The sequence below is a fragment of the Lathyrus oleraceus genome, chromosome 4 (genome assembly GCF_024323335.1).
Source record: "Lathyrus oleraceus cultivar Zhongwan6 chromosome 4, CAAS_Psat_ZW6_1.0, whole genome shotgun sequence".
Taxonomy (NCBI): Eukaryota; Viridiplantae; Streptophyta; class Magnoliopsida; order Fabales; family Fabaceae; genus Lathyrus; species Lathyrus oleraceus.
In genome coordinates this window covers 359,516,989-359,532,473 of record NC_066582.1, presented here as the reverse complement: position 1 = coordinate 359,532,473, position 15,485 = coordinate 359,516,989, and the positions used below count along the sequence as shown (strand labels likewise).

The 15,485-nt window shown below is 38.0% G+C and overlaps 1 protein-coding gene across 1 annotated transcript; it reads left to right on the top strand.

Annotated features, from left to right (window-relative positions):
* Positions 1-8,961: 8,961 nt before the first annotated feature.
* Positions 8,962-10,474, top strand: LOC127137415 (uncharacterized). Its single transcript, XM_051063879.1, has 3 exons — positions 8,962-9,696; positions 9,808-10,045; positions 10,179-10,474. The coding sequence occupies exons 1-3, from the start codon at positions 8,962-8,964 to the stop codon at positions 10,472-10,474; spliced, it is 1,269 nt and encodes a 422-aa protein (XP_050919836.1).
* The last annotated feature ends 5,011 nt before the right edge of the window (positions 10,475-15,485 follow it).

The window sequence follows — 15,485 nt, the reverse complement described above, 5'->3', positions numbered from 1 at the left end:
TCATTCTAGTAAGTGAGATTGTAAGTCTCCCCCCTTTCATGGTATTGTGTGGAAACTTGGCCTTTTTCCATTCCTTTGGAAGATGTCTTGGTTCAAGGATCCATGCTTGTGAATAGAGGGTTGAGTGTTCTCCAAAGAATGACTTAATCACTTGAAAAGCTAAAACTCCACTAACTTCTAATCAACTAACATTTGACTAACTTCTATTATTATTGCTTCTAATTTCAAGTCATTTACCTTATGCCATTTATTTTCAAGTCATTTACCATTTCATTTTCCATATACATATCATTGAACTTGTTTATGTTTATGCCATTTTTACTTTGCTCACTTGAGCCATATATTGTGATTGTATATATTTGTTTGTGTATCATGTTTGTGTTTGTGGTCTTAGGACCTTAAAATACCTGATAAACAACAAAAACCCTAAAAAATGTTTGTGTGGACTGTTGGATTTGATTTGAGCCTTGGACTTAGAATTAGGCAATATTCCCTATGCAAAAGGACTTGACCAATGCCAACATTTCTGAAACTAAGCTATTGTGATTTGAGCTTTCATCTGATGCAAGTATTGGGATCCACTTGAGTTCATCTGCTACATGTTCTTGATGAAAATGTTACTTCGAACCTGTGTTCTAATGCCTTATTTCTGATCCATTCAAGGAGTATGTCATCTGATACATGTGATTATATTGAATTTGGCCTTATGCCATTGCATTTTAAAGATCTTTTCTTAAATCAAACTTGTAAATGAATCTAATTATATTGACTTAAAAGATCAAAAGACAAAAAGAACTAACACTCATTCAAACTCTTTTAGGCCCTTCGTGCCTCTTTTTAAATTTAAATTTAATTAAAAGCAATCCACTCATTTTGAAATTGATACCACGAACTATGAGGTTTTGATCCCTCATTTTTATATTGGTACGTAGGCACAAGTCTGAAGGTCTTGTCAAAGACAAAAATATAATTAATGAATACTTTTCTCATCCCCACACTCTATTTATTGCAACATCATTTTATACCAAAACACACACACACATAAGAAAGGGCTTCCTAGGAGTACCTAGGACACTTTGGGTGCTAACACCTTCCCTCTGTGTAACCAACCCCCTTACCTGTAATCTCTGGCATTTTATTAGTTTTGATTTGAAATCTTCTTATCTTTGAGTTTTATTCGTACTTTTATCTTTTCCTTTGGAAAGAATAAAAGCACGGTGGTGACTCTGGTTTTATTGACGTTAAGCTTATCCATAACTTAATGATCATGAATTTACCGCTACAGAAATTAAGTGGCGACTCTGTTGGGGAGTAGTCCTCAGTGGGGTTAGCCTAATTTTTTTATATGTATATAATTGTATATTTGATGTTATCATACCCCAAAATTCACCATACCCCCAAACAAATTTCATCAGATCTATGATCCTATTACACATACATACGTTCACTACTCCATCACCATAATTACATTAACATTCATAACCAAAGGCATATTGCATGGGCTCAAGGCATGAATTTAATAAAAAAATAGGGAAATCAATTTCCCCAATTAGGTAAATCGATTTTCACTACGCAGACAGCAACAATAAGTCTTTTTTTTTGCACAAAATGCATTTGGTTCCCCCTACTTACCCACTTGCTTTCACTATAAATAAATGCACCATAACCCCTCATTTTTCATGCTTTCTAGCCCCCCAAAATTTTGAAAAAATATCATCCGACCCCCTCTTCTCCAAACCTAAATCAAAACCAAAAAATCTTTCTCTTCCAAAAGTCACCCCCACCAACTTTTTTTCCATTTCACGTTTTTTCCTCAAAATTTCTCACTCTCTAACACTCATAACTCAGTCCTTTTACTAAACTTTCACCACATATATTTTCATCCCAAACCCCTTGCTTCACATTCCAGCTCAACACCATTTCAACCTAGCTTTTTTCACATTTTTGGGGTAATGATTTTAGCTTAAACTTCTTAACTTTTTGGTTCTGTTTTTTGATTAAAAATGGTTGCTTGTTCTTGGTTGGTCTTTTGAGATGGTTTAGATTCAAGATTTCAAAAATGATTAACTTTGGTTTACTCACTTTTTTTTTGATATTTTTTGCTCTTACTATCCTTTTGTTCACCTTTTTGTGGTTGCTTTGTGTGTGTTATCATTTTCTTTTATTGTGGGCTTGTTGTTGTATTTGTTTGGTTGATGAGGTCTATTAGATCATGATCATTGTTGTTTAGAGTTGATTAAATCTTCAATGTTTCAAACCTATTCATGGTTGATCAATAGATCATTCATGATACTTTGAGGCATTGACAAATTGCCTCTATTTTAACCATATTTGTGTCATTCAATGCATAGATGAAACCATGTCTTTACATTAACTTGCTAATCCATTTGCTCATTGTTACTAACTACTAATTACTAACTCCTAACACTTATTTTATTGCACTTTAATTCCTTGCAATTTATTTTATTGTTTATTTTATTTCATTCAATTTATGTTTATGTTCACTAACTACTAACTTCTAACATTTATATTATTGCACTTTATTTTTTTTTGCAATTTATTTTATTGTTCACTTTATTTCAAGTATTTTATGTTTATGTTTATTTTTATTTAACTATATTATTTACATTATGCTAATTTATTTACTACCTTATTATCTTGCTAAATAAAAGAGGAATAAAAACAAAAGAAAGAGAACAAATCACTTTTTTAAAATATTAATAGATGGACTTAAGTTTGCATAACTTTCTTTGTTACAAATCTATTGTTAGTTGATTTTTTAATCATCTTCAATACTTTGCATCAATGATAAGTTATCCCTTAATGTGTCATATTTTAAGTCTTTTTGGCCTAGGAAAATAGTCTTAAAAAATGTTCATTTTGTACATATTACTAACCACTAATTATACTTCACTAACTTTGTTTATCATTAACCTTTGCTATTGTGATTTTGTTACCATTAACTTATGGTTTATTTTGTATTATTACCTTATAATTTACATTCAAGTACTCATTATCATCATCATTATACAAACTCATCATGCATGTTTATTTACTTGTTATTTATTTTATTGTCATCATACATTAAAAACAATAAAAACATGATAAAATGATAAGACCAAAAATATTCAGTCCACTCTTAATCAACTTGGACTTAGAGGATTTCATTTTAGGACCCTTGCTTGGAGGCCTTTTTCTTATCTTTGTGATACTTTGTAAATATTGAATTTTATTTATAACTTACATTAATGTTATAAGAATGTCATCATGGCACCACCTTAGGGGGACATGTTTGTAAAACCATTATCCTTTGTTTAGCTTAGGTCATTTTCGAACACAAAAGGCTTTCTCTTGGGCTACCTTACAATGATATCCTTTAATTTCTTATTGGTTACTTTGCATCCATGTTGCATAAGCCAAATTTCATAATCAAATAAAACAAACCCTTGATTCAATGTCAAGTGGCATTTTCATAACCAAATTCAAAAATACTTAATAATTACGATTATTGTTGTGCGCCATGAGCCTTAAGTGGTGGCGAATGAGTAAGAATGGAGCATTCCTACCCTTACTCTAATTATTTTGGACGCAAGACGTTTGGCTTATTGTCTAGAATAATCACCTTCACCCATAGACTTTAGTACAATATAATCACAAACACTCATTTCATAAAGCCCTTATTCAAGGTAAAAATAATACAACTGATCAAGCTCATTTTTGTGCCTTAGGGAATCATCCTGAAAACCCTTTTTTCAAAGGTAAAGTCAACTAACACACAAACATTTTCTACTCCGAACTACGGAGCTCTGATTCCTCATCCCTGAATGAGTGATACGTAGGCACAAGGGCCCTAATCCTTGGTGAGCACTATAATAACAAAAAAAAACTCCCCATTTTCTACACACCTTCTGTTGAAAATAAAAAAATGATAGAGAAATCCCATGTATGTAAAACAACCCAAATGATTCCCATGGAGTACCATGGACGTAAGGGGTGATAATACCTTCCCCTTACGTAACCGACTTCCAAACCCAAATCTCGGTTGTGAGACCGATTACTTATTCTCTTTTAGCGCTTCCCGTGCGCGTCTCCTTTCCGAGGGTTTTATCGATTATTTTCCCTCTCCTCTCCGATAAAGGTAAACTAAATAAAATTTGGTGGCGACTCTTCTGACTTTGCCTCTCATTGGCATTTCTTTAGTCCTGGTTTCGTTATCGTGAAATCTCGGTAGGGACAACTGGCGACTCTGCGGGGGAATATTCCCTAAGCAAGTCTAGCCTAGTTTGGGTTGTTTCTCTTTTACGTACATGGAGATTTATCTATTATCTATTTTTTTCATGTATATATTGCTTTTGTTGCTAACCTGTACATGTTTCTTTATTTGCCTGTTGGTCCGAAAGTTTGGCTCTGTGACGAAGAATTTTTGGAAGCAATAATGATTGCAAAGAAAAGAGCCTTGTGTGAAGGACTCCTCACCCGAGTCTAAGATTTTTTGCTTGAGATAGAAGAGGTTTAGTAGTATTGGTCCGCGAGGTGCCTTCCTCATTAGGGTCGTACGAGAACCTCACTTAGTGGTAGATTCTCTTAAGAGGATTGATGACCGTCGTGCTTTTGGCGTAAGCATCTTTTATTTTACTAGAATCAATGACCCTAAGACCCCTTTTAGAACCTTTAAACTATGGCTAGCCTAGACCGATGGTCGCGTAGTATAGGCCACCGAGGTGCCTTCCTCATAAGGGTCAATACGAAGGTCTCACTTAGAGTAGATGACTTTGATGGAGTAGTCGCCTGGCATGTAAATTGACATAAGCGGATGACAGTCAAGGAAGTCCATGACTCTAGGGGAAGTGTCTCACACCCAATTTTCCAAAAGCCTTAGATCACACAAAGCGAGAACCTTGGTTTACTAAGCAGTCATTATTAACTCCATGCCTCGTCACGATGGTCCAAAACCATGAACCCATGCCTAAAATCCCGTGGAAATAATAAACCAATCATTCATTCATACATTCATTCATCATCAAAATAATAAGCAAAGCTCTTAAAATTTCTGTTTGTTCGAACGCAGAATTACAAGACTATTTTCTGACACAATCATGGATACTTCAGCAAGGAAAAGCACCTCTATTTTCCGCTTTAAGAGTCCCGACATCATTTCATTAAAGGTCCTTCGCTCAAAGGTCATAGCTCTCAAGGACAACAAGTTTAGAGCCAATTTTGGGAACATCATAGATCTTTTAACCGAGAAGGTTGACTATGGTGTTATCACTATAATGTCCTAATACTATGATGTCCCTTTAAGATGCTTCACTTTCCCCGACTTCCAAATCTCTCCAACCTTGGAAGACCTCGAGAGACTCCTTAATCGATCGATCAAAGAATATAACCCTTTCCCGAAGTTGGAAGAAGGCTTCTGTTTGACCGAGCTCTCACTCACCTTGGGTATCAACACCAACAAGCTAGTGGACAATTGGGGCGTTAAAGGATCCATCAAAGGTCTGACCCAAAAGTTCCTAGAAGCCCATGCTTGTTAAATTATTAAAAAAGGAAGACCCGACTTCTGTAGTGCAACCTTGGCACTTTTGATTCATGGAATCGTCCTCTTCCCAAATATGGACAAGTTCGTGGATCAGTTAGCAGTTGAAGTTTTTTTAACAAAGAATCCGATGCCTTTTTTACTTGCCGATTTCTACCATACCTTCCATACAAGGAATGAGAAGAAGGGAGGTACTTTCCTTTGTTGCACTCCTATGCTACATCTTTGGATGAGGGCCCGCATGCCTCAAAGTGGACCCTTCGCCAAAAATAAACTGACATGGCCGCAAAGGTTCGCATCTCTCTCTGCCAACTCAATTCCATGGTACAAGAGGGAATGGGATACAAAGGATGTCATCACAAGTTGTGGAGAGTTCTCTAACATACCCTTAATAGGAACGCAAGGTTGCACCAACTACAACCCCACTATACTCAAGAGACAACTAGGGTACGCCATGACGAGTCCCCCCGAGGAAAGAGATTTCATTCCATTTGTCATCAATACCGTGGATCCGCTTGATTCAAACGTGAAAAGAGTGAGAAAAGCTTGGACAAGCATAGTCCGCATTGACCATGAATGGGGTAAGAAAAACATCCTAGCCAAGGAACCCTACTATGCGTGGGTAAAAGAGAGGGCTAGGGTTGTTAAGATGTCGTTTCTGTTTGATCCTTCTTCATTCTCATTGATGCCCGAGCCCGAACCTATCCTACAAGAAGACATGGACAAACTTACCAACCAAATCAAAGAGCTCGAGTTAGAAAACACTCAACTACGAGTCCAACTCAATCGTGCCAAGGAACGTAACCACGTCTTGGAGGATAAGGGTAAGCAAGTCTGTGAAATTTTTTGAAGATAGCAAGAAAAGGCTCCGATTAGCCGACGGACAAAGAGTTTGGGTTGGTGGAGCTCTACAAGGAGCTAATTCTGAGCTAGACTTTCGCAACGAAGAGTTGGATTGAGCGTCTCGAATCATCAAGGACCTTGAAAATACTGTCGAGAGGTCTAATGCCATGAAGAAAGAAGAGAGGGAAGATTACGAGGCCCAGATTCTCAAACTAAGGACCACTCTAAAAGAATATAAGGACTTTCTAGCCAAGGAGCAATTAGAGAAAGAAAAGATTCATCGAAGCTTCATGGGTGAGCAGTTCAACCTTGGACGAGCTTGCGAGCAGATCAAGAACTTGAAGAGAGGAGTCTATGACCAAGCCTATGTAGAGTTGCAAAACAAATGTAGACATTGGGAGGAGCATTGCCATGGATTTGAAGCTGCCATTTCTCAAAGGGATGAAATCATCCATATCTCCAAGCCCTTTACAAAGAATGGAGGGACAAGTACACCAACATGACGTTATTAACTAACTATCCCCTTCAAGACTTTCCCGACAAGTTGAAAGAGGCGGATTTGATCATGTGCCTAGATAATACCCCCGAAGAGGTCTACCACTTCGTCAAGTTCTGCAAGAGGACGATGGCCGAACTCATCACCGACATTGAGGCTCTCCGCAAGTCTCAAGGGGTCACTTTTAGGGTGGACATCTAGTTGGTTTATTTGCTTCCATTACCTGTATTTTGTAACTTCTATGTATTGTACTCTATTTTCCCTTCAAAGGATGAATGAAAGTTGTGATTTTCTCTATTGTGTTTTCCTTTATTTATGATTGTGAACGTGAATCGTCAAGTAGTTTTTGCAATGAATAAACACGAATAACTAAAAAGAGCTTTGCTTTAACACAAAAAAAATCCATGCATCATTTGCATCTTTCGAAACACAAAAACATAAAAAAACTCATCCATCCACCCTTTTTCTGACCAAAACCACTCTCCAAAGCTGACTTTTCGGTACGATACACGAGGACGTCGACAAGTTGTCATGGAGCAACTTCAAGAGAACCAAAGTGTCCTTCAAGAAGAAGTATCCCAGATGCGGTCCCAAATGTGGCAGTTGATGGAGACTATTCAAGCAGTCGCAGGAGGCCAAGAGGTTATCGAGTAAATGAAAGAAGAAATGAACCAACGTGCCAGTACTACCAATCCTCCTACCCTTCCAGCGGTCGAGACTCCGACTCCAGCTCCTCAAATTGATCCTACAATTAACATTAATGCACTCGGCGGTGTTCCAAACGACAATCCTCGTCCTCATGTTTTTGAGATAGACGACCAACACGATGCATTCTTCAGCCTAAGGGATGCTTCTCAGGATGACACCTTCGGTTCAGCAACCAACGAGGTGGAGAGGAAGGTAAAGGCTATCGAGGAAAAGCTCAAGGCAATGGGGAACATTGATGTTTTGGGCCTTGATACGGCATAAATGTGTCTGGTACCTGGAGTCATCATTCCAGCCAAGTTCAAAGTTCCGGACTTTGAAAAATATAAGGGAAATAGCGACTTTAGGACACACATTAGGGCATATTGCCGAAAGATGGCTGCTTATTCTAGTGATGATCAACTTTTAATGCATTTTTTCCAAGATTCCCTCAGTGGGGCATCTTTGGATTGGTATATGAAACTTGAGGGAAACCATATTCACACATGGAGGAAAATGGCCGAGGCATTCCTCAAGCGCTATCAGTACAACACTGATATGGCACTTAATCGCACACAGTTACAAAATCTAACTCAGAGGTCTGAAGAGTCCTTCAAAGAGTATGCCCAATGGTGGAGGGAATTAGCTATTAGGGTACAACCCTCATTGCTTAAAAGAGAACTGGTAGACATGTTTATGGGAAACCTGCAAGGTCCATACCTTGACAGAATGGTAGGGAGCACCTCTTCGGGATTTTCCGACCTGGTCTTAGCCGATGAAAGAATAGAAAATATGATTAAAATGGGAAAGATCTATAACTCTGTCAGTACTTCCAATGCATCGAAGAAACCTTTTGTTCCCAATGGTAAAAAACGAGAAGGCGAGACCAATGCCACCTCTATCATTCGAACAAGAAATGCCTCTTAACCACAAGTAGCCTCCATATCTCCCGTCCAACCAAGTCAACAACAACCATTTACAATTCCTGTTCAAACTCAACAACAATAACGCTACCAACAACCACAACAACAACATTATCAATAACAACCGCAACGTTAACAACAACAGTATCAACATCAACAACAACAAAGGTTGCGAAGACCCGAGAGAAGATTTAACACGGTTCCTATGCCGTATAGCCACATTCTACCATATTTATTGAGGGGATCACTTGTACAACTAAGGGAGTTAGGACCCCCACCATAGGTTCTTCCTCTCGGTTATGATGCAAATGCCCGCTGTGAATTTCATTATGGAGGTCCTGGGCATTCGATCGAGAATTGTAAAGAATTAAAGTACAAGGTTCAAGATCTTATTGATTCTAAGGCAATCACGTTCGCCCCCCAAGGGGCTGAATGTAAATAATAACCCGATGCCCCCTTACAACAATGCATCCGTGAATATGATGGAAGCTGACAATGGAAGGAGATTGATGTCCTGTGTGGACGAGTTAAAAACACCACTCATCGAGATCAAGAATGCTTTAATGAGGGATAATGCCTTTCCCATCTGTAGTAATGACCGTGAACACTGTCTGATTAACTCGCAACAGTGTAGGACGTTGAAGTCTATCATACAAAAATTAATGGACCAAGGGATCTTGGTGGTAGATTGCCCGTCCACAAAAGAAGATGTGTCTACCCTCGAGATACCATACGACGAAGTCCCTCCTCTGCAAATTCCATATGACTTCTCTCAGTTAACTCTGTCAACAAATCATGTTACTCCGATCATAATAACGGTTCCCACACCATTCTCGTATGTTGACACCAAGGCAGTCCCATGGGTGTATGACACCTCAGTCTACATTCATGGCCAGAAAATTCAAGAAGAACCGTTGAAGTATAGTGATCCAATGATCAATATCACCGGCACTGGTGGAATTACGAGAAGTGGAAGGATATTTGCATCAACACTCACTTCAATTAGAAATATCAATCCTTCAACTTCAGACAAAGGCAAACAAATTGATGGCGCTAATCAAAGACAAGACTCCGCACCTTCCAATGAAGTAGACGTGTCCTTACGAATTATCAAGAAGAGCGATTATCGAGTAGTTGATCAGCTTAACCAGACACCCTCAAAGATCTTAATGTTGTCTTTATTAATATGCTCAGAGGCCCATAGGGATGCTTTGGTAAAATTTCTGAGGACAGCTCACGTACCGTAAGAGATCTCTGTTTGTCGGTTTGAATGGGTAGTTAACAATATCGCTACTAGCTTAAGCTTGGGTTTCATTGATGAAGAGCTTCCCGCCGAGGGGAGGAATCATAACAAGGCTCTCCATATTTCTATTGAGTATGTGGACACCGTCCTATCAAGAGTTTTGGTAGACACTGGGTCTTCCCTCAATGTGATGCCTAAGAGCTCCTTTGTTAAACTAACTGTTGAAGGACTCGTAGTGAAGCCGAGTGAGCTTATAGTAAGAGAATTTGATGGGATTAGAAGGACTGTAATCAGTGAGGTGAATTTGCCTATGAAGATTGGTCTTCATACTTTCCTTATCACTTTCTTCGTAATGGACATCTATCTAGCCTACAGTTGTCTGCTTGGGAGGCCTTGGATCCATTCAGCTGGTGCAATCACTTTAACGCTCCACCAAAAATTGAAAATTCTTAGCCGATGATAAACTAGTTATTGTCGAGGGTGAGGAGGACATTGTGGTAAGTCACCTCATGTCTTTCCGATACGTTGAAGGAGAATGGGAGATGAGGGAAGTCACGTTCCAATCTTTTGAAGTTATCAATGTTGAAATTGTTTGCCCAGCAAAGGATGAATCAAAAAATGTTGAATCTCCAATGGCATCTCTTAAGGACACCCTGACCATCATAAAGGATGGACACCCCCAAGGATGGGGAAGATTGCTTGAACTTCCTGCCAATAAGGACCATACCGGTTTAGGATACAACTCCTAGAATCTGAGGAGGCTCGCGCCGATAGCTACAAGGGGATCAGTGCTCCCGCTATCCGAAAACTTCTCAAGCGTCGGTTACCTTGATGACAACCGTATCTATGCCGTGGAAGAAGAAGAAGAAGAAGATGCTGGGTTGATCTTCACAAAGACTGATGGAAAAGGTGCCACCAAATGGACCGAGATTGAAATAACTAAATTGACCTTGATTGAAATGTAATTCCCAATGTTTTTTTCCTTCCTTTTTATCAAAAGAACCTATATCAAGCCCAAGGCATGGGGGAATCATTTGTAGGGCCTCATCAAATTTCCTTATTAATCATTAATGAAAAAGGTTCATGTTCGCAATCAATTTTGAGATCCTTACCTTTCATTTATTTATTTCACCTTTTTCAAAATGGCATGTTTTTTTAAAAAAAATCTTTTCAAATCATCCTTTCTTTCATATCAATAAAAATGTGGACCTTAAATCATGCAGATCATCCTCGACAACCACCAATGACAATTCTGCTACGGTCTCATACGACTTTAACAACCCGATTAATCAAGCCGATGAAAAGTGTGAGGAAGAGGCCGAACTCCCCGAAGAATTGGCAAGGCTGCTCAAGCAAGAGGAAAAAGTTATCCAGTCGCACGAATAATCAGTGGAAGTGATTAACCTTGGGACAGATGAGGAAGAGAAAGAAGTCCGAGTCGGCTCCGCTCTACAAGATGAGGTGAAGGCAAAATTGATTGAGCTCTTGACGGAATAGAAAGATGTGTTTGCATGGTCATACCAATACATGACCGACCTCCATACTGACATTGTGTTCCACCATCTACCCCTTAAAGAAGAATGCCCTCCAGTAAAGAAAAAGCTACGAAGGACCCGTCCCGACATGGCTATGAAAATCAAGGAGGAGGTACAAAAGCCACTCAACATCGGCTTCCTAGCAGTCTCCAATTATCCTCAATGGAACAACCCGATTAATCAAGCCGACGAAGAGTGTGAGGAAGAGGCCAAACTCCCTGAAGAATTGGCAAGGCTGCTCAAGCAAGAGGAAAAAGTTATCTAGTCACACGAATAATCAGTGGAAGTGATTAACCTTGGGATAGATGAGGAAGCGAAAGAAGTCCGAGTCGGCTCCGCTCTACAAGACGAGGTGAAGGCAAAATTGATTGAGCTCTTGACGAAATAGAAAGATGTGTTTGCATGGTCATACCAATACATGACCGACCTCGATACTGACATTGCGTTCCACCATATACCCCTTAAAGAAGAATGCCCTCCAGTAAAGAAAAAGCTACGAAGGACCCGTCCTGACATGGCTATGAAAATCAAGGAGGAGGTACAAAAGCCACTCAACATCGGCTTCCTAGCGGTCTCCAATTATCCTCAACGGATAGCTAACATTGTGCTTGTACCTAAGAAGGATGGAAAAGTAAGAATGTGCATAGATTATAGAGATCTAAATAGAGAAAATCCCAAAGATGACTTTCCACTATGATACATTGACGTGCTAGTAGATAATACCGCTCATTTCTCTGTTTTCTCTTTTATGGATTGTTTCTCCGGTTATAACCAGATCCACCTGGCTCAAGAAGATATGCAGAAAACCACTTTCATAACACCATGGGGCACCTTCTGCTACAAGGTGATGCCTTTTGGATTGAAGAACGTCGGCGCCATATACCAACGAGGCATGGTCACTCTCTTTCACGATATGATCCTGTAGCAGTAAATTCATAATCATCAAGCTATGGATAAGCTAGAGATCAAATAACAAGAGTCGCCACCGCGCTTTTATTGTTTCCAAGGGAAAAGGGAAAAAGTACGAATAAAACCCAAGAGTAAGAACTTTTCAAATCAAAACTAATAAAATGTCAGAGATTACAGGTAAGGGGGTTGGTTACACAGAGGGAAGGTGTTAGCATCCAAAGTGTCCTAGGTACTCCTAGGGAGCCCTTTTTGTGTGCATATGTATTTAGTACAAAATGATGTTGACAACCAAATAGAATGGGGGGATGAGAAAAGAATTCATTAATTATATTTTTGTGTTTGACAAGTCCTTTGGACTTGTGCCTACGTACCAACATAAAAATGAGGGATCAAAACCTCATAGTTTGTGATACAAATTTCAAAGTGGATGCATTGCTTTTAAACAAAAGTTAAGTTTGAAAGGCACAAAGGCCTCAAAATGGTTTGAATGAGTTAGTTCTTTTTGGCTTTTTTGAAAGTTTAAGTCAGGTATAGTTAAGTTTATTTACAAGTTTGATTTAAGAAAAGAATTTTGAAAATACAATGGCATAAGGCCAAAGTTTCTATCTTTTTGCGAAATGGTCAAAGTTTAGAACAAAAATAAGTTCAATCAAAGAAGATTTTGAAAAGGGAGGGAGAGATTTTGAAATTAAAGAAATGGGGAGAAGATGAAGAGACTAATCCTATGCATAAAATTAAAATTTAAGAGTTGAAACGATATGATCAAATGGGTAGCAATCCAATAGACAAGAATGTCAATAGAAACCCAGAATTCCCTTGGACATTTAGAATCAAGCAACACACAAATGCACAATCATAATATCTTGAAGAGAAAAGGCATCAAATAAAGATACCACATCTAAGCTCTATCCATTCCATGATCTTCTTCAAAAATAGCCCATGTAGCAGATGAATTCCACAAGTCATAAGTTTAAAATAATAGCTACACAATGATCATTTTATAGATGAACTCAGAGGGATCTTGAATGATGTATCAGATGAAGTTTGAAATTGCAAGCACTTGGTTCCTGAATAAGTTGGCATTAGCCAAGTCCTTTAGCATAGGAATGTTACCTAAGTTCTAAGTCCATTTGTCCAAGATCAAGCCAACAATCCACACAAAAGTTTTTTAGGGTTTTTGTTGTTATTATGTACATTAATGGTCAAAGACCACATAAACAAGTAAAGTATATCCAAACAAGATATATCACACAATATGGTCCAAGTGGACAAAGTGAAAATTGCATGAACATAAACAATTAGAATGATATGAACAATGGTAAATGAATAAAAGCTAGAATTAAATGACATTAAAGTAAATGGCTTGAAATTAAAACTTAGTTGTTAATAGGTTAGAAGTTAGTATTGTTTTGCTTTTGCTTTTCATTTTTAGACATTCTTTGGAGAACACTCAACCCACTTATCACAAGCATGGATCCTTGAGCCAAGACATCTTCCAAAGGAAGGAAAAAAGGCCAAGTTTCCACACAATACCATGAAAGTGGGGAGACTTACAATCTTACTAACTAGAATTCTATGCCTTTTATGTCACAAATTTAGGGCTATGTTAAGCAATCGTAATTGGACTTATGTAGAAGTCACAACTATTTGAGGTCGGGCAATAGAATTTTGGTGTTAATGCATGTTAGAGACATAGTATAATAGACTATGCTCATGAACATACCACACACAAAAAGAATATGCAAAAGAGGTGGCCTAATCTCATCCATACTCATGTTAATTTTTCAATCAACTAGCTTTAGGACTTTGAGATATCATAGGCCAAATGAGATGAATGCATAAAGAAAGGGAATGAGATAAAGAAGGAGGGGAATGGATCAAAACTCAAATTGATCAAAGGAGGACTTTTACCAAATTAATATCATCCATTCATTTTAGGAGATGGAATGTACATTCCATAAATCCCTTAAATCCAATGATATTAACTTGACAAAGTCAAATCAACCTTGACCAAGGCCCAACAACAAGAGTCAAACACAAACAAGTCATCACAATTAGTCAACAAAATTATTTGACATTTATTCAAATTACAAATACTAAAATAAGGCATTTAAATAAATTATGGTTTGTCAAATTCCTAAAACCTCATCAAAGCACCAAATAAATGGCCATGAGATTTATCACAGGTCAAACAAGGTCAAAGGACCTTGGAGAAAAATTTTCAGAAATTTTAAACACTTAGAAATATTTTTAAACAATTAAAAACAAATGAAAAATCAATGAAATCATGAAAAATATTAATAATGATCCAAAAAATAATTTTAATTCAGAATATGAAAGAGGAAATAATTTGAAATTTTTTGGTGAAACTCTCATATTTTTTGGATCAATATTAAAATTAATATGAATTAATGAAAATAAAAGGAATAAAAGAAAATCAAAAAATAACAAAAAAACGCGGACCACTTGATCTCCCTCATTAATTGAGGTGGAAGATCAAGTGGTCCTCAGCGCGCTTTCCATCATGGACTTGAGTCAATGCGCCACAGGAATGGTAATCAGAACCAACGCGTGAGATTAGATCATTTTAAATGGATCCTATGGTTGGAGACGTGCCAACATACGGCTGGAGCTGTAGCTCCGGTCTTCTTCTCCGGTGGACCTCACCGGACTGTCCACCTTCAACCATCACCAAAATAAAAAAGGAGGACATGATCTGAAAAATAAATGCCGTAGAGCACGAATCTGACCTCAATTTTAACTAACTCCACATATATAGAAAGATATGAGGAGTTGAATTTTGAGGTGTGTCAACTTAGGTTCTTCGATTTGACCTCTAAGCAACTCAATCTTCTTGCCTACATTGGTAGGACTTCAGACAACCAAAGATCCAAGAGAATTGAGTAAAATTAAGAGAGAATCGAAGAGATGAAATTTTCTGAAAATTACCTTCAATGTTATGCAGTTCTTGTTGTTTCTTTCTCCAAACACGATCTGATCACACTTGAGAAGCTAACAGGAAGTGATTAGAGAAGTTTCAAGGCTTTGGATCCTGGAGTTATTGAATCTTCAACAGTTGAGAATCAAACTCAAATTTCAAGTTAAAATTTATCAAGTTTTCCTTTGGAATGAGAGGGTTTCAATGGGGGGAAAAGATGGTGGGCAAGGTGTGTTTCAAATGAGCACAGAGAGCATGTATTTATAGCATGAATGAATGATATTTGCACACCTCAAATTTTGTCCAAATTTAGCAATGTTGATGGCACGAGTGCATGGGCATGTGCAGGCCTATGATGCAATGCAAAAAGGTCCAAAA

Excerpts from the sequence above, each read along its gene's own strand:
- LOC127137415 (XM_051063879.1), top strand. The coding sequence starts at position 8,962 with ATGATGGAAGCTGACAATGGAAGGAGATTGATGTCCTGTGTGGACGAG. Across the intron at positions 9,697-9,807 it reads AGGCCCATAGGGATGCTTTG|CTTCCCGCCGAGGGGAGGAA; the intron begins GTAAAATTTCTG and ends ATTGATGAAGAG. Across the intron at positions 10,046-10,178 it reads GAATTTGCCTATGAAGATTG|CCGATGATAAACTAGTTATT; the intron begins GTCTTCATACTT and ends GAAAATTCTTAG.